Here is a 19100-nt window from a genome sequence, read left to right on the forward strand (position 1 = left end):
TTCAATCATTTAAAAGAAAAATGACTCAGAATCTTTAATGTGCTTTGTTGAAAATCTATGTTTGTATTTAAAGCGCCTTTAGCCATGTGAAGTCACCTTTGTGACATTTTGCTCATATTTTGTCCAACAAGAGTTTGAGGTTTCTGGTTACGTCTGACAATGTTGCAGAGTGACTTTCTGAATAAATGAATTGACAGTTTAGGAAATTCTTACCCGGTATTTTATCCGTAAACAGTTTTGATTTGTAACTTGATGTAATCGTGTTTTAAAGTCTGAAACTTCAAATTTTGTAAAGTGAATTCAGACTTGGGTTACATTCGGAATCGGTAAAATAAAATTGATTTCAACAAAAATGCAAGCAATCGCTTTGATGGTGCTCTGATCAACGACATGCTCGACGATATCGTACGACCCTCCTACAATGGCGCCGTGAATCTCTCTGATGCTATTTATTCCGACAGTCTGACTCGTTCGTTACCCAGCTTGAGAAGCAATTTTACAGCAACTCTTTAATAATTCAAGCCTCGACGATCCTGCCGTGCTCATTAACCCAGTGCCTTTAAACGAAACAGGATGCCGTTATCGTATCATTAACATGAACAATACATGGCAATGTATTAGTTTCTGTAGGGAAAGTGCAGAGACTTTGCAATTAAATTCCAAGGGGCCAGTTCCATCAGGGGGCCAATTATAGTAAGATGCTTAGCAGAAATTGTTCTCCTGCTTAGCAAGAAGTGTTTGGCAACAGTCACTTGTATGTAGCCTATCTGGTAAGCAGTATTTGCTAAGAAACCAGAATCTTCCATGCTACATGTGTAAGCAAATTTCAATCCATAAAAATAGCTCTACAGGAATATAACCTTACCAAGCAGAATTAAAAAATAATGAAAGTAAAATTTGAAGAAAAGTAGAAAATGTTTTATTTTCAACTGTATATTTTAAGCAACAAGCCCTTCGGTCTTGTGATTGTGAACCCCCCCCCCCCCGCCCCCTCCCCCAAAATTTGAGCCCTGTGTAAAGGCCTGGTCACACAGGCCTCGATAACAAGAACAAAAACAAAAACGTTAAAAATGCAAGCCCTTGATTGGTTGAAAAGCTTGGACGTATTTTGCGTGGAGCAATTCAACCAATAGAATACGTTCTCTTTGCGTCGTTATCGTTTTCGTTATCCCTGCAGTGTAACTCGGGCTTAATGGTTGCCTATTGCTGCGCTACACACAGGGAGGCATGCTTTAAATAACAAACCCCCCTACTTGATCCATGTCTTGCTTGAAGCCTGGAAGCAACCCATGACAATACAACCATCTGTCAACGTTCCAGACCAGATTTCCATCTCTGGAGACACTTTGACATTCCCAGCTTAATTCATAACTCAGTGGATGTGCTTGGGTAGTCAGCTATTCCTCACCATGCTCTGGCAGAAGATGAAAATAAGGCTGGCAAAAAAAAAAACATGGGGAGAGGGCGGGGAAGTCCCACAAGAGGCACCAAGTAGAACCGGAAAATATCTCCCACGTAGTGTGGACTCACAGTTTATAAACACTAGGAATATTAAAGAGAATATTCATTTTCTGGTAAGCACTCTTCAAGTAAGAAGCATATTCCTAAAATTTTAGATCTGAGGACGGAAAATAAGACTGCTTTCTAAAAGTCCTTAAAGCCATTGGACCCTTTCGGTTCAGGAAAAAAAAAATAAAGTTCACAGATTTACAAATAACTCACAGGGTTTACAGAAGGCAATGGTGAAAGACTTCTTTTGAAATATTATTCCATGAAATGCTTTACTTTTTGAGAAAACAGCAAAACAATATAAATTCTCGTTAAGAGAATTACGGATTTATTTGAAACACATGTCATGACACGGCGAAACGCGCGGAAACAAGGGTGGGTTTTTCCGTTGTTATCTCCCGACTCCGATGACCCATTGAGCCTAAATTTTCACAGATTTGTTATTTTATATAGAAGTTGTGGTACACAAAGTGTGGGCCTTGGACAACACTGTTTACCGAAACGGTCCAATGGCTTTAAGACTTACCTTTTTCCAAGTTAATTTCTTTCTAGTGCGCTATGATCTTGATGGAATAGTGCCTTATAAATTTTAATTGTTATGTTATGTTATGTTATGAGAAAATCCCACAAGAGGTACCCAGTAGAATTGGAAAAATATCTCTCACGTAGTGTGGATTCACAACTTATAACCTAGACACTAGGAATTTAAAAGGAATATTTTTGGTAGTTGCTCTTCAAATAGGCCTAAATGGCAATAAAAACTTTTGGTTAGAATCATATTCCTTAAAGGAACATTACAGAATTGGTTTTTGCTAACAAAACAGTTGCTTGCAGTGTAAGCACTTTATGTAATCCACCATATACATAAACTGACAAACCTGTAGAAGTTTGAGATCGATCAGCCATCTGGGTGACGAGAGAATAGTGAGAAAGAAAAAAAATGATTTTGCATTGCATCGATGCCAAAATAAAAATGAATAAAACGCTCACTGAGCGATAAACTCCAAACGCGAAGTTAGATTATTGATTTCTCATCAAATTATATGACATTTCAGACAGAATTATTTCAAGGGATGTTTTCAACTATCATCATCATTAGACCGTGTAAGTTTGATGTAAATCTGTGATCTTCACGATTTTTGTTTCTTACCAATTCTGTTATGTTCCTTTAATAATTTGAATCTGAGGTCACTGTGTCTGCCTGTTGTTACAAAATGCTCTAATTTTCTCACGATAAAAATAAATCCTGCAATTTGATCTACTTCTCAAAAGCTCATTGGAATTTGTACAATCCCATGGGTTATCCATCTTCCGCTATGAGTTATCATAGGAAAGATTGTAGGCCTACATTATAACCATTGCTCTAAGTTTAATCGGAATCCAAGTTTTTTATCAGGATTGACTTACACCCTTGGTTATTGGAATTCCAGATGAAACTATTTCTCAGGGAAGCATTTATTAAAAAGTAATCTTCCAGATTGACAAGTCATTCATCCTTGTTATTCTCAGATCATGAATAGTTGTGTGTTTATTATGCCTTTAAAGGCAAAGTACACCTTTTGTTTTTTTGAACGTTCTATTGTGTTTATCTTTTACATAATTCTTGTATGATATTGTACAAGTAGCTTGTGAAAATTTCGTTTCAAAAGGTGGTCGCATTTTTTAGATATCGCCTAAAATTTGGAGCGAATAGATGCAGGAAGAATAATTCCATATAATTGAAACACACAATCTGAGAAGCATTACTGCAGTAATGCTTCTTAGAATCAAATTTTGGGCCATAAAACATGTTATATTTTTATATAACGACATAATTTCGAAGTGGAATGTTTCTCAAAATTGTTATACCATTGAATGCTGTTGTAGGCTTCAAATCAATGGTTTATATTGCCATTAATTTAAAGAGTGAATACCAAATGTATAACTTCCCTTTAAGTCATGAACAACAGCGTCTTGTACCAAGACTAACCTTTGAGAAGAATGATCTCTAAGGATCATGTGACAGAGGAATGTCTTTTGGGGGAATGCATTTCTTCATTAGGGAGAGGATCCTATTAGTCTGAAAAGCAAGCGCAGAAAATGTTCAGGGCTGTTTTTCTTCTTCTTCGTGTTAAAGAGATAGGTGTGTGTTTTATTCTAGTTTTTGATAACTGGGGCAAATACTTCACTCCATAGAAAAAATTACCCCATGTCATTGCCATGGTGCCCATTCAATTGTTGTCTACATTGCCCATATTTAGAGATTCTCTTTACTAAGGAAAAATGTTTATTGCCTTTACAAGAGTTGGGTATCACAACCTGGAAAACTGATTGAGGTTTTGTCATAAATAAACCCTTTGTTTGATATGTCCTAGAAAAAATTGCACTCTGGTTTTCTTCCTGGTAAATTAAAGGGGCAATGTTGTCATAAGAAAAGCAGGTCTGTGGTTGTACGTGAAATTATAAACTCTCACTCGGTTACTGCTTATGTACGCACATTTGTCATCTATTTAATGTGGAGGGAGGGCGCACTTGCAGTAACTGGGTGATAGTTCATAATTCTATGTATAGTCACACGCCTTCTTTGTTCATGATGACACTGTCCCTTTAATGGTTTTACTGTTGAAGTTTTAGATAAATACAGAACAAACATTTCCTATTGCTACTGTGTTACACCTTGCTCTATTGTTACAATTTAGGAGGATCCAATGAACAGAGGGGCAACCAACCATGTGTATTAATTTCTATGTAGGGTAGTACTCTGTATTGTATTTTATAACATTATTATTTCTCTCAGAAAAGGGGCAACAAAAAATTGCAGAACTGTTCAGTTTAATCTTGAAAAACTAAGTTACAGAATTGGAATAATGTTCTTTTCCCCCAAAAAAGTTGCACATTAAAATAAGAGTATTACTGTTATATCAATAGAACAAAATTTGTAACAAAACCAATCTGAAGTATGTTGTTTAGCGTTGGTTTTGGTTACATTGATTTTAATGGGAGAGCTTTAAGATAGTTATCTTGATATTTTTCTGCACAAATCGCCTCAATTGTGGCTGTTGATGTGCAGTTGAATTGTATTGAAAAAAATCATGTGTGTCCTGAGGTTTTGACCCCTTAACCCCAGCAAAGTCTTTCTCGAATCGAAAGCCTAAATGACAACACACAACATACACATAAATAGGGATATACATGTAGGCACAATGGATAGTCCCAACTTCAAAACTGGTCAAGTGTATACATGAACTTCTTTATAGGGGGCTAACTTTTGGGCATGTACCAGTTTGTTCCCACACCCATGAAGTATTTGTGGACTGAGTAACTTATGACTAATTCAACCCGGAACCCCTCTTTTCTCTACACCGGTCTCTCTTGAACAAAAGGAAGTCTGGTAGGTGTAGGGGAGCTAAAGGGGAGGGTGTATTTTGTGTGTGGAAAGGATTTATTTTCACCGAGTAAAGTTTTCTGGATGGTTCAGTGAACCTGGAGAAAGGTTGACTACACAATACAACTGGAATGTCATTGTGGGAGGGCCATCAAGAACGAAAAACTTGGTATGGGGATTTGATTTGGTTTTTAAGCTGTAAACTAAAATGCATTTCCAGGCCTCGGAAAACCCCATAGCACCCCCATCAATTGCTGTGGTGCCCTGTGCTTTTGCTGCGTGCCCTCTGCAAAGTTTCAATACAAACTTACATGCTCCCCATAGAAGTGAAACATTTGTGTGCCCCCTTTAAGTGTAAAGTTCAAGAACGGTTTAATTTTTTTTTTGTGAACAAACAAAACCAAAAATCATTTTGCTGTATACTTTAGCGGAATCACTGTAGCATGGGGGTAGACTGTAGTAGGCCTATTGTGGTGGTTATGTGAACCCCCCCCCCCCCCAAAAAAAAGAGTTGTCATGTAGGGTACATTTAGTGGCTTTAAAAGACGAGTAACATAGTTTTATTTGGACAAGGCCATGCTGTTCTGTACACAGCAAGGCCAGTGGGCTTGCTCAGTCACATGTGCATGAATTGTGAAAGTATGGGTGTGGTGTAAACTATAAAACCAAATGGTATCCAGAAGTGACCAGAAGGAATTCTCTCACTGCAGTTTAATTTGATCTGACGAAGTAGCTGTTTGTGATTTTTATCTGGTCTTGCCATTGATCCAGTGTGTGTTTCAGTTAAGAGGATTGTTGTGAACTATCTTGCTTTTCTTTTTACGTCTTTGGATTTTCTTTTGATTGTAAGTATTTTTATTTTGGGGTGAACCATAAATTTTCAGGTAGTCCCCCGATGGGGGTGTCTGTGTTTTTTTTTTTTAAACTTCTGTGAGTTTAAAAGGACACCTTGCTTTTGTTTGGTTTTGTCAATTGATGTAACTTCTGATTTGTTGGCCTTATTTGGAAGGGTGTTGATTTAAATTTTATGGTAGGGTCATAGACTGTTTTTGTCTGTGTAAATGGTGTAAAGCTGTATTGATCTGGAACACTTTCTGTATCACTGCCACCATTTTTACCAACAGAAAAATTCCCATTCTCATTTGATCAGAAAATTAGGTTCTGTTTTATTTCATAAAGAATGAAAAAGTGGTGGCAGGATACACAAATTTTTCCAAAGATACATCAAAGGTTACCTGTGAACGTTTGAATACATTGCTTACTTATTTAGAAAACAGCAAATAAATGTCAAAGTTTTTTTGTCAAGAACGTCAAATCCATTTACTTTTAGCAAGATGACAGCCGAATGGCACAGTGATGTCCAGAAACATTTTTTTTGTGAAAAATTTCTGTATCACTTTTTCACTCGATGTTACCCATGATGTTACCAAAAGCGGAAAAATATCCGTATCCTACATTTGTGTACCACCACTTTTTCAATCATTTTTACAAAAAGGAATACCTGAATTCAATACTATTTTATTTCGTAACAAAATTATTTTGTATTGAAGTTTTTTGCTTCATACTCAACAATTCTGAGCAAGTGCTTCTTATAACGCAACACGGAAAAAGAAAAAGAAAGTTTTTCCATCCACCTCGTTCAAATTATTAAACTTACATTCCCAAAAGAAAATTGTGGAAATTTAGCCTTGGTGACTATAGAAACTGTAAATTGCCTTTTTGTGATATTGAGCAAGCTGTTTACATGCCCAGCTCTAGGGTCCCTTCCAACGTGTTGCCATGGCAAACGCCAATTAAGTCCAAGGAAAAATCAATAAATGGCCTGTTGGAAATGATGTTCGGTTGTAGCTATGGGATAACATGCTGATATAATGCAGATAAACAAAAATATGTGAAGTTTGATCAAAAAAATTAACTTTTAAGGCAAATTTAACTTTTGGCGATTGTTCTACGGACTTTATAGACCGAAAAAATTAGTTTGAAGTGATGTTGTTTTGGAGAAAGGTATTTTCACCCCCCAAAAAATTCAATCATGGAAAAGCTTCAGGCATGAAGCCTTTCACGAACATCTGAGTGAAAACACACAATTCTGAGCAACCAGGGTATCACATCCTGGTTGCTCAGAATTGTGTTTTTACTTTCATTATTGTCTTTTCTAATTACAATGTAGTTCTAATTAGCACAAATTAGCACAAATGTTTACATGGTGCTATCCTAAACCTTTCCTAATTATACTCCAACCATACAAAGTTTCAAATCCTACTCAATATCTTTGCTGATTATTGTACAAAATATCCCCGATTGTAAACAATGCAACCACTGCTCACTAACGAGATACATGTATCTTACAGTCACCGCAAACCTTACTTACTTCAAGGCCAAATAATAAAAAATACCAGTTGATCGTCCGGAATTTTCCAAAAAGAGGAGGATGAGGTCCTTTTTATTTATTTATTTTTGTTTTTTTGTTGTTTTTTCAAGATGGCCGCTTAGTATTTCAAATCAAACAGGCCACCAATTCTTCAGTTTGAACCCACCGCAAACTTATTTTATATTGATTCTTGCATGAGGACCCAGGTTAACAGGGTCGGTTTATTACACTTAAAAGATTTGCTGGCAGGCATTCACTAATTATGTTTTATGAAACAGACAGTTACGTCTGTTCGAGAGCATCACGTTAGATTCGGGAAAAGCCCCTAGGTGAGTCAGTCCTTTTGAAAGGATGGATTAAAAAAAGGGATGCGGGCGGGGACGATCAACTGGTATTTTATTTATTTGGCCTTACAAGGTACACCAAGCAGTGAATAAAACATCGCCTTCTAATCATCTTCTTATTGTTTTTCTTGTTCTTGCAGGTTTCTTTATCTTGTCGTGTCGGAAAGCTGACTTGCCTTGAGTTAAGATGGAAGGTTGTGGCGGCAAGTGTATGAAATTCTTGCTTATTGTTATCAACTTAATTGTCGCAGTAAGTACCGTATTTTGAGAAAGAGAAAATAGAATTAGCTGTTGCAAACTGCTTACCAATCAAAAGGACCTTCGGTATGAATCCAAAACCCAATTGTTAACCTCTCACTTCATTTTCGTTTGAACTCTCTTGAGTCTGTGTTGACCCCTTGCATGCGCGTCACACACGGCAACTTATGCCATACTCAACATGTTGGTGGGCAGGTAGGTTTATGTGTATTAACGCCGCGTCGCCTTAAATGCGCACTTCACTGCATAACACACAGCATCTAGAGTTATATATTAAACCGTACAGTGAAATTGCCCACCAGTATGGCGCATTCAAGATTTTTCTGATGATGACGTCAGGTGAATTGGGTCAATAGTGCATTTGAACTCTGTGTGTAATGCGCTTTAAAGAAATTACTATTACTCTGTAAAGAATTTAATATTATATGTAACATAACACCCCCTGTCTTTGTGAACCATTATTATTTTAGGCTTTGAGTGAGAGTCTGCTAGGGTCCAAAAGTCTTTAACTTTTTCTTGAACCTGAAAATGATCTTTGTTAAGAATGACAACTTAGATATTAGTTCAATACCAAATGGGAGCCTTTTTATTGCTATTGTAGTACTAATTAATTCCATTCATAATATTTCCCGTTTTTGTCGAGTGCTGTTTTTTCTTTACATGTATGGTACTAAAAGTATGTTGGTTTTACAAGTAGTTTGTGTAGTGTTCTATATTTAAGAAAACAAAATAAAATTCCCCCTCCAAGGAAAAAATAAATAAATAAATTCTTGAACCTCAACTTTCATCAGCTAAGTGGACTCGGTTTGATAGCAACCGGTTTGATAATCAAGTTTGGCATCTCAGACTGGATACCCATCGACGAGATCGCTGCACTGCTGGACAGTCAACTGCTTAGGAGCGCCGTCTACATGATCATCGCTGCAGGTGGCTTTGTATTCTTGGTGTCAGTATGTGGATGCTTGGGAGCGATGTGTGAGAACAAGTGCCTCCTGGTCCTGGTAAGTAAGACATAAGACATAAGACATAAGACATGAGACATAAGAAAACTTTATTGATCTTCAAAAGAAGAAATTGCATTGCTCACACAAGTTTTTAAAAACACACCAAATGTGAAAATGAAACAACAGGCAGATACAAAAAACACACAAGATACACGCACAAGGATTTAAGAATAAAAAACATATATACGCCGACAGGCCATATGTCTATACAACAATATAAAAATATAGAGAATAATTTATGTTAAAAGTATGCAAAAGTTGTGAACCAGCACTTATCTTCTACACAAAAGCGTTAAAAACCGTAATACCCATGGGGACAAAAGAGCGAAGATGACGGTTAGTGCGAGCAGCCGGCAGTCTCATCCTACAACTTCTTGGAATAATGTGATCAGTAAGTTCACCATGAAGCGGGTGGCTATCATCGTCTAAAACACGACGAAACAGACTTGTCACCCGCTTCTGGTGAAGAGAGTCCACCGACTGCAAACACGGAGCGCCTGGGAGTGATTTACTCAGGGATGAGATTGTTCAGACTTTTGGCTGAATTCAGACTTTGATGTCGGCCTGATGAAGAAAATCAGACAATATTTGTTTCCACAAATAAAGAAATCCTGCTCATTGGTCTACTTCTCTAGTGCTTTGGATACTGTTTCCAAAAGCTCCTTGGAATCTGTAACCCCAGGGGTTACCAAACGGTAGAAATGCCACCATTTCAACATACCTTTGAATTTGTATCCAAGTTTCAGACTTTTTCGTTAGTAATGACTCTCACCCCTGTTTTATGAAACATGTAAGCAGCAGTTTTGTGCTTCAGTCTGTTCTTAACAATTTTCTGCTAAGCGGAAATGAGCAGGATACCAGTCGCCAATTGTACTTGTAGGCTGGTAACCTTTTTCTGGTTAGCATGTGCTTAGCTACTTTTTGTGCCTGAACAGCTCCATGAAGTTGGGCCCAGAAGAATTCAAAATCCAGGGGGAAAACATCTGTTAACTTCTGTTTACTGTCTGTGTACCTAGTACTTATCTGTTTACTCAGTACAATTGTTGACAGCGCTTTAGGAACCTCACGGTGATTTGCGCTACTTAAGAATGAATTTTGGTAAAAATGATTATGCTTAATTTGTCTGTATTTCTTGTTTATCCCGCTAGTATTTCTTGCTGCTGTTCATCGTGTTTGCCGCCCAGATCGCTGCCGGCATCTTTGCCGCTCTGTACACCCGGCAGATTGAGAGCTACTTGGAGGATGAGGGCGTCGACTTCTTGAAAAACAGCTACGGCCTAATGAACAGCACCAAGAATGAGTTGGGCACCGCTGCATGGGACCTCGTCCAGGAGAAGGTAACAGGAAATAATAACCACTTTATTTCTGTCTCATAGACACTTGACACTATTGGTAATTGTCAAAGACCAGTCTTCTCACTTGGTGCATCTCAACATGCATAAAATAACAAACCTGTGAAAATTTGAGCTCAATTGGTCGATGAAGTTGTAAGAGGGCGCATAACATTAAAAATGGCATAAGAAAATTACATGTAGTAAACAGTTAAAGAAATGTACACCATTAAAACATATAAGCACAATAGAAATCAAAGCCTTATAATACAGGCAAGAAAGGTGCATGTACACCATAAAACTATAAAATGCTGAAAAACTAAAACTATAATGTGAATTTTTTCTGTCTCTTCTCAGTTGAACTGCTGCGGTGTGAATGGTAAATTAGACTACTTTGGAAATACCAATGTCAACAACACTGCAGGACCATTCCCAGTTTCCTGCTGTACTGGTATACCATGCACACAGAATACCGTCAGAGCTAAGGTAAGTTAGAAATAATAATAATAATAGTAGGTATTTGTAATGCGCCAAATCAATCTTTACAGATGTTCAAGGCGCAGCAGAGACGATGTAAACACAACAATACATGTACATATCCAGTGAATGCTAAACAAACAATAATAATAACACCATTTTCAAAACAACAACAATTGGAAGAAATCAGAACCAGGAGGGAAACCAAGAAGTGGCAAAGATACAAGTTGGAAACTAAGTTGTGGGTACATTTTTGGTGAACAATGATAAATTATTTTTGTAAATGGTCAACTCTCGTAACAAAGACCACTTTTTAAAAGCGCAGATTATTAAGACAACTATAATGGGTGCGTTCGATTAGCTTCCCCGGGCTGACCCCGATCTGCCCACAGTACGTCGAATAGCTTTGAGGTCATTCCAGGGGCTCACCCGGGTCAGCCCCAAGTGCCCTGCTTGTGGACAAGTCACTTGGGGCTGCCCTGAGGTGCATGACTTCACCACGAGAGGGTGAGTGATCATTCGATTAGCCCTTGTCAGGGGCTCACCCGAATGAGCAGCGCAGAGTCGGCCATAAGAAGCTAATCGAACGCACCCAATATAAAGAGCATGTTTTAGAGAGGTAGTTTTGCCAGTCCAAACGACCTTGTTATAGTGAGCGTCGACTGTACTTTTAGAATCATTTTTATGTCCCGCCGGTGTAGCAAGCCAGAGGGGCATATAGTGTTTGCCATGCCCTTCTGCGTGTGTATAGTGCATGTGAGTAGGGAAACACACATTCAAATCAGGGACCCCAAACAAAAGAGGGCAATATAGGGTCCACGTTTCAGGAAAAGGTCTACAGTTGGAAAATGTGTACAAAACCAACAGGAGCTGTTGTAAAAAAAAGTACAAACAAAAGAGGGACTAGAATGTACATGGTTGCAGGCATATACAAGCTTGGGTGGGTGTGAGTAGGTATACACATTCAAACCAGGAACCTATACTAAAAGAGGACAACAGAGTCCGAGGTTCATGGAAGGTCCACAGTCGGAAAACGTTTACAAAATCAACAGGAGCTGTTGCATAAAAAAGTTAAATAAAACAGTAGAGTATAAATAAAACGGGGACATTAGGAGTCCACGGTTGTAGGCATATACACACTTTTATCATAACATTTTTGTGGTTAAAATTTTACAGGGATGCGGGAATGAACTTAAACTCCTGATTGCAGATTACGGTACAATCATCGGAGCTACTGCGGTTGGTGTTGCTTTCTTTGAGGTAAGAGCGCCCTCTATTGTCAAGCCACTTTGTCAAGTTTTACTTGATAATTATGTTTACTTATTTTAAATCCATTAGGGATGCTACTTTTTGTTTCTGTTTTTAGGTTTCTTATGTATCTGTTCTTAGTTTCTTTACTTCGCATTTTTACCTGTGAAATTAATAAATCCACAAAAAACTGCACTAACGACCCACGCTGACAATAGGGTACTCATTACTTGATATCAGTCATTTTCTAATGAATCTTGTTTTTTTGTTTGTTATACAGTTGTGCTGCATGCTTCTGGCAATCTGCGTCTGTAGGAATATCGGTGACGACTCGTAGACTTGTTTCCTCATTTAGTCAGGCAGCTAGCTACCTAGCTAAACAGCTCAATGTCATCACATCACCAGTTTCGTCAGCGGTTTAAAAAAATAGAATGTGAAGTGTGCTTGGCTTGAGAGTTACATAACATTTCAGCTAAGTTTCTGTGTCAACTAGAAATAATCCAAACAGTCGTTTCAGTCAACTTCGTAGACTTGATAAAATTTCCCCAGGTTTTGTCCAAAACAATAAGGTAAAAAGTATGATTTTCTAGCATTTTTAACGACCTTTAATGTACACCCTGGTGTATGCAAAGTACGATCATAAACAAAATCTGTAAAAAGTTTAGATTTCAGAAGTTTTTTTGTAGATAAGCAAGGTTCCTGATGAGACAACAGAAATATATTATACAGTACTGAGTGCCTGTCTCATTATGGCCTCCAGTGGGCGTGCTTTAGTTTTTTTATTAGCACAACCATGAGCAAGTTTGATCAGCGACCATTTGTCAACCACTAGTCAATAATCCATGGTTAACTATGCATGATGAACATCATGGGTACCAGGCAAAATCGCCCAATGGTCGACAAAAGTCAACTTTCAAACTTGCTCCATGGTTGCTCAACTGTTGAAGCCGTATTCCATTTGGCGGCTGTGGCTAGGACAGTTTCTAAGAATGTCGGTATGGACACCCTATACTTCAATGCATGCTGATGCGGCTATCCAGGTTAGCCGAAGTCGCCATGTTGATCATGGCCTATTACTTTAAATTGAGATTTTATTCAAAACATACGGCGGCGATTCATGCTTTATTTTGGTACGTTCACCCCTCCAGAAATAATCATAGAGAGTTAAAAGAAAGACGATGTAAATAGTTCTCTAGAAAGGTACAACAGGGAAACAATTTTGAAGAAAACAAATTAATTAAGTAAAGAAACGTCTAGAACGTCTGGTATTGCTAAAGAAAATGGCCTTGTAGAATAAAAGCTTTTTGCTTGTACAGTATTGCACAGCTTAGCTGGTCAACCGTAGTTGAACGAGGCTCGGAAATTGTACACAGTGATTGCACACAATGGAAATCTGCATATTTTGGACGCTTGAAGATTAAACTCACCGTACGAGAACTTGTACAATTTAAAAGTAAACGGCGTGTACGCAAAAAAAACTATTTCTTCTCCTTTTCTATTCATGTGTAGCCAAAATGTAAGGTGTGAGTTTTAGAGTAAAACTGTTGTATCAAGTTTTGCATCTCTGTAAAAAAAATATTTATCTTGGAAAACAAATTGCTGTGACATTATCACTGTTCTGGGAAAAAAATGGAAACAAAATGATGTTAGTGGCCCTGCGCCATGGATAAAGGTGATTCAAATGTCAAGTGCTCATGGGTGTTATGCGATAGTCGTTTCATATCCTGAGTGAGGGGCCATCAAACATGGTAACAATGATATCAGGATTGGAACAGGGTTTTTTTTTTTTAGTTTTTTTTTCCTTTTGACAAATTTTCTTAAAAAGGAAAACATAATTGCATTATTTTCCCAGAATGGTTTACGAAAACAAATTATTTATCTGTGTTCTACCTCGGTCACGTCTTTGAGATTTTGTGAGGGACGCTGCCATGCACCAAGAAAGAGACGGAAAAAAAAAAACACATACAAATATCAGTCTTTCATGAATAAGGATTATAATGGTTGGGCTAGAAGTATAGAATTAGCATAACTGACTCTGATTGGATGGTTGATAAAAATGTACATACTAGGCAGTTGTGGTTGGACCAATGAAAAGGCTTCTATTTCTTGATATGTGACTAGCTGCCTGAAACATCAATAATGATTGGTCAGAAAAGGGCCATGGTTCATGCAAGGCTCGGCTCATTTGATTGGCTTATTGTGCATATGAAATAATACATGCCTACACATTTAAAGCCAGTGGACACTATTGGTAGTTGTCAACGATCAGTCTTCTCACTTGGTGTATCTCAACATATGCATGAAATAACAAACCTGTGAAAATTTGAGCGCGATCGGTCGTCGGAGTTGCGAGATAACTATGAAAGAAAAAAACATCCTTGTCACACGAAGTTGTGTGCTTTCAGATGCTTGATTTTGAGACATCAAGTTCTAAACTTGAGGTCTCGAAATCAAATTCGTGAAAAATTACTTCTTTCTCCAAAACTCTGCACTTCAGAGGGAGCTGTTTCTCACAATGTTTTATACTATCAACCACTCCCCATTACTCGTTACCATGTCAGGTTTTATGCCAAAAACTATTTTGAGTAATTACCAATAGTGTCCACTGCCTTTAAGCGCTGTTCAAAAATGTTTTTCGTGGGCTGATGTGAAATAGTTCTAAGAACTTTTGCAGAAAGCAACTGTCCAGATCTAGAAAGTAGAATTTATGGGAAGACTTGTGTATACTGTAAGATTTAGTTTGGAACAAGTTATGGTGGCTGGGTTGTTCAAAATGGACAAAGCATCGCGTGATTGTCAGTATCAGGACTTCAAAGAAAGGAGATTGGTATTGTTTGAGGAAAATATTCCTAGATACAGATTTTGACATTCAAACTAAAATCATTCCTGGTTCAAAATTTGAAGAAGAAAAAAAAACGTACTTTACAGTTCCAGTATTTTGACTTAAATTATTGACGAGGTTGTTTGTGGACATTTGAAGGGTTTGTGCTCTGATGTTGGCTGTGGTAGTGTGCTTTAAATTTGCATACTGTATTAAATATTCTGCATATTGATGAGCTGTGGGACATTTTTTTATGAATATTAATAATCATCTTTTACAAAGAAAAATGTGTTTTACTCATAAAGTTTAAAGTAGTAGCTTTCTCTAGTGTATATTGTTAATAATTGTTGAGGCTTTGTAGATTTTATCTTTCAACAAGTATTTTTATGTTTTTTGTGAGTTACGGGAATGGAATTTTTTGCGATTCAGTACGAAAAAAAAACACACAAAAAATAAAACAAATAAAGATATTAAGAAGGTGGTTGTGCCTGAAGCTGACACCCCTGTTGAACAGAGTTCTTGCGACTATCCTTTATAAATACGAATACGTTGGAAGGTTCCATTTGTGTAAAAAAGGGGTGGTTTATGTACAGGCTGTGTGATCAATTGAATATGCGAACGGTTGAAAAGAAAACAACATTAACAGTCAAATACATTCATGTACTAAGACACGGTTTGAAACTGTAATAATATTATTTCAAACAATTGAAAAAGATCAGGAAAAAGAAATTATAAAAATTGCGTACTAGAAATTAGAAGCGACTTATTGGTAATTAAATTAATGACACAAATAATTGAAACTCAATGTACTTATATACTAAGTGTACTCGTTACTATTTTAACAGTAAGAACCTGTGTGTCTGTTAAGCCATTTGTACAGTCTTTTCAAAATGTCTTTGGTGTTTATTCATTCTCGAAACCGTAGACTAAAGTGCTATTCACACGACAGCCATTTAACTGGGGTCCCATGCTTATTTTAGCAAGGCTGTAAAATGTAGCAATGTTTGACAAGATTTTGGAAGAGAACTTTGACAGTAGAAAAAAATTGTTGTCCTTTCACACAAGATACATTTTTTTTTATTTTACAACCATGCTACAGTTTAGCAAGGGACCCTTGCTAAATTGCTGTCGTGTGAAAGGGGCTTAACTTTGCATGAGTGTGTACAAGATTTTGTATGTATATAATAGACCTGTCATACTTGTGTTTAATCTTATCCAGTAGGAGTTATAGAGAAATAATGCCCTGAAATTAGGTGAAACTATTTAACTCTATATTTTGTACTTTTTTATAAATGGGGGCTATGCCTGGTCCGCAGACTAAGACAAATTATCCAAGCAAACTTTCACCCATGAAATGGTGGTTTTTAATCGAAATATTATTTTGAATCATTGAGTTTGAAAATTACGCCCACGACTGTGGTGTCTTGGTAAAATGCAAGGAAACGAGGCCCTTTGAAATCTGTGAGATCTATGTTGGCTAGGGCTTAAGGCTCTAACAGGTTATGGCTTTGATCTTGGCTAGGGTTCTGGCTGTGGCTAGAGTTAAGGCTCTGGCTAGGGTTTAAGCTCTCTGACTGAGGCCAATGTTATGGCTTCTTCAGTGTTTACTATTTCTGTAATTCAAATGATTCTGAGATTATGTCCAATCGGAAATTTACAAATTGCTTTTTTTGCCCAATTATGTCACTAATATCGTTTATAATTGTCTTGTAGAATCACTGTATGTTGGTACCTTTCTCCAGTTTTAATCAGATGAGGTTGTTCTGACCTATTTAAGACTGCCTTCGCAGGCTCATGAAATGTTATTGGGAGGGGGGTTGTATTACTCGGAAAGATTGACTTTGGATCCCCTTCTTCTATGGTTGCTTTAAATGTTTTTAACTTTTACTGACATCTCTTGAAATACTTATCAACTACTTCTCTATATTTTATGTCAATTTGTTGCAGGGTTACATTTTGTAGGCGTACTATTTAAACAAATGTACTTTTATATTTTGTTTATTCTTTTATTTCCCTGTAATAATGTATGTTTTGTGGCTTTTGAAATTTTGTCTGAAGTATATTTTTGACTTTTATTTTAACGGAATATTTGACAGTACCATAGTAGGATAGTTATCATGTAAAATAAAAAAACTAAAGACACTTAAAAAATGGACTTTGAAAAATTCTTTATTCTTTGATGAAAGGTCAATCTTTGAATTTACAAAGCCCCGCCTCGTGGTACTCTGACCAATCACATCTTAGGCTGGTAACCCATAGTCATAACTAGCTAGTTTACTGTCTGGTTTACTGGCTGGTTCACTGGCTGGTTTAATTGCTTGTTTGGTGTCGCAATCTCATTTGATAGCTGCTCCGTTTGAATGCTAACATGCAAGCAGCCAGAACTTGTTGTGACCTCTTGCACGAGTGTCACACGCGGCAACTGATGCCACGCTCACCATGATGGTGGTCAATAGGTTTATGTGTAAACGCCGCAGAGCCTAAAATACGCACTTCTCTGAATAACACACGTTGACATTGACCACCAAAATGGCGCATCCAAGATTATTCTGATGATGACGTCAGGTGAATTGGGTCAAAAAGCCAGAATAGACTCCATAATTTTTTTTTTAAAGCTTAACAAACTTTGAACTATAAGTTCGTTAAACTTTGACCTTTCTTTGAATGATGTTAAGTTCTTGGAACTGAATAAACCTTTTGACAATACCAGTGGGTATTGTCAAAGGTTATGGGAGATATCAGCAGTAACAGACATTCCAAATTGGCTTATTGTTGTTTACATTTACTGGTACTCAATTTGGCGTGAAAACAAGATATCTGAATGATCAAACTGAAAAACAAATTTATATTATTTGATGGTATAAAGAGTTATGTAATTTTGGTGCTTTTTATGAAAATATAAAACAAAAACTGTACAAAGACAACTTTTTTGTTTTATTTAGTTTTTTTCTTGGCATGGATAACATTTGGTTAATTATAATTATACAAAAAGTGTGTTATAACAATGGAAGTAATTAAATTCCCCCTGTAATATTGTCAACTGGGAAGTGTTGTTTTGATTTCATTAATGAAATTATTAATGTTTGTTGTCTTTAAAAGGTTATTAACATGTATAATGCTGTAGACTTGTCTATGTAATCTTGTATCAATGGTGTCTCAATAAAAAACAGTGGAAAACCAAGGTGGTTGTTTTCTTGTTAACTTCTTATAATTGATGCTAAATTTATACCGAGGATCAAGAATATTATTTGTCAGGGATGAGATTGTTCAGACTTTTGGCTGAATTCAGACTTTTTTTGTCGGCCTGGTGACGAAAAATCAGGCAATATTTTTTCCACAAATACAGAAATCCTGCTCTTTGGTCTACTTTCTCTAGTGCTGTAGACAACATTCCCAAAAAGCTTCTTGGCATCTATAACTACAGAGGTTACCAAAAGGTGGAAATACTATCAGTTTAACATAACTTTGAATTTGTATCCAAGTTTCAAACTTTTTTTGTTAGTAATGATCGACTCTCACCCCTATATTCATGTATTAGTAACAAGACAAGACATTATTATGCAAGAGCAACACACAACGCAAAACATTGAAATGTAAAATTTTTATCAAAATAAAGATTTAAACAAATGAAGCTTTCCTGGAGAGTTTTGATTTGACCCCTTTGCGGTTAACCGTTAGAGAATTGTTCTTTTTTCAAATTCATATTTGTTGATTTATTGGAAAATAAGTAGCTCAAAAACAAGTCTTGGACCATCTCTAATATGACCATTGCCCTTGCCAACATCTAAATTGGGGTGGGAAGAGATTTAGGCGTAACTTGGTGCTTTCCTTGTAATTAAAAATTTTAATTTATAAAGCGCACTTTTTCATGAAATATGACTCAAGGTGCTTTTTTGTGTCCTGTGAAAACAGTCCTCAAGTTTGAATTGGATTCGAACCCATGACCTTTGCCTTAATTCTGAATATCTTTTTAACGATTTTTATTCAGGATTGAACTGGTAAACAAATAGACATGCTGCTTACAACTTTGGTGGAATCTGGATAACTGTTTGTTTGAATCGTTTTCATAAACAAGTTGTTTAAAAAGTGTAGAAAAAATGAAATATTATGCCTGTAAACATTGTGTCTGCCGCCCCCAACGAACAAATTGGATTGTGACGTAACGCGCTGGTCGTAAATTTATGTCATTTAATTATTTAAAAATAACAAGGGAAGAAGCAATAAAATTAGTCAATTTATGGGCGTGGCCAGTTTTAGGCTTGTGACTTCAGGTTAAAGGTCACAAGAAAAGACTGGTTCCCGTACAATAGTTTCACTCGCGTTTGGTATTTTACATTGAGTGTACACAGGTACAAGACTGGTAGTGAAAGCGT

The 19100-nt window shown here is 36.8% G+C and overlaps 1 protein-coding gene across 2 annotated transcripts in view; it reads left to right on the forward strand.

The window, feature by feature from the left end:
* LOC139953766 (tetraspanin-1-like) overlaps positions 1-17908 on the forward strand; it is a 37525-nt gene extending 19617 nt beyond the window's left edge. The window contains exons 1-7 of one of the 2 annotated variants that reach the window (XM_071953326.1): positions 5490-5718; positions 7729-7838; positions 8638-8847; positions 9999-10187; positions 10539-10667; positions 11835-11918; positions 12187-17908. In XM_071953326.1, coding sequence (XP_071809427.1) covers positions 7776-7838; positions 8638-8847; positions 9999-10187; positions 10539-10667; positions 11835-11918; positions 12187-12243 — 732 coding nt within the window. In that variant the 5' untranslated portion in view covers positions 5490-5718; positions 7729-7775 and the 3' untranslated portion in view covers positions 12244-17908. Of the gene's footprint in view, positions 1-5489; positions 5719-7728; positions 7839-8637; positions 8848-9998; positions 10188-10538; positions 10668-11834; positions 11919-12186 lie in introns of those variants that run through there. The other variant, XM_071953325.1, reaches the window with a different exon arrangement.
* Positions 17909-19100: the final 1192 nt, after the last annotated feature.

The sequence above is a fragment of the Asterias amurensis genome, chromosome 22, assembly GCF_032118995.1.
Source record: "Asterias amurensis chromosome 22, ASM3211899v1".
Classification (NCBI taxonomy): domain Eukaryota; kingdom Metazoa; phylum Echinodermata; class Asteroidea; order Forcipulatida; family Asteriidae; genus Asterias; species Asterias amurensis.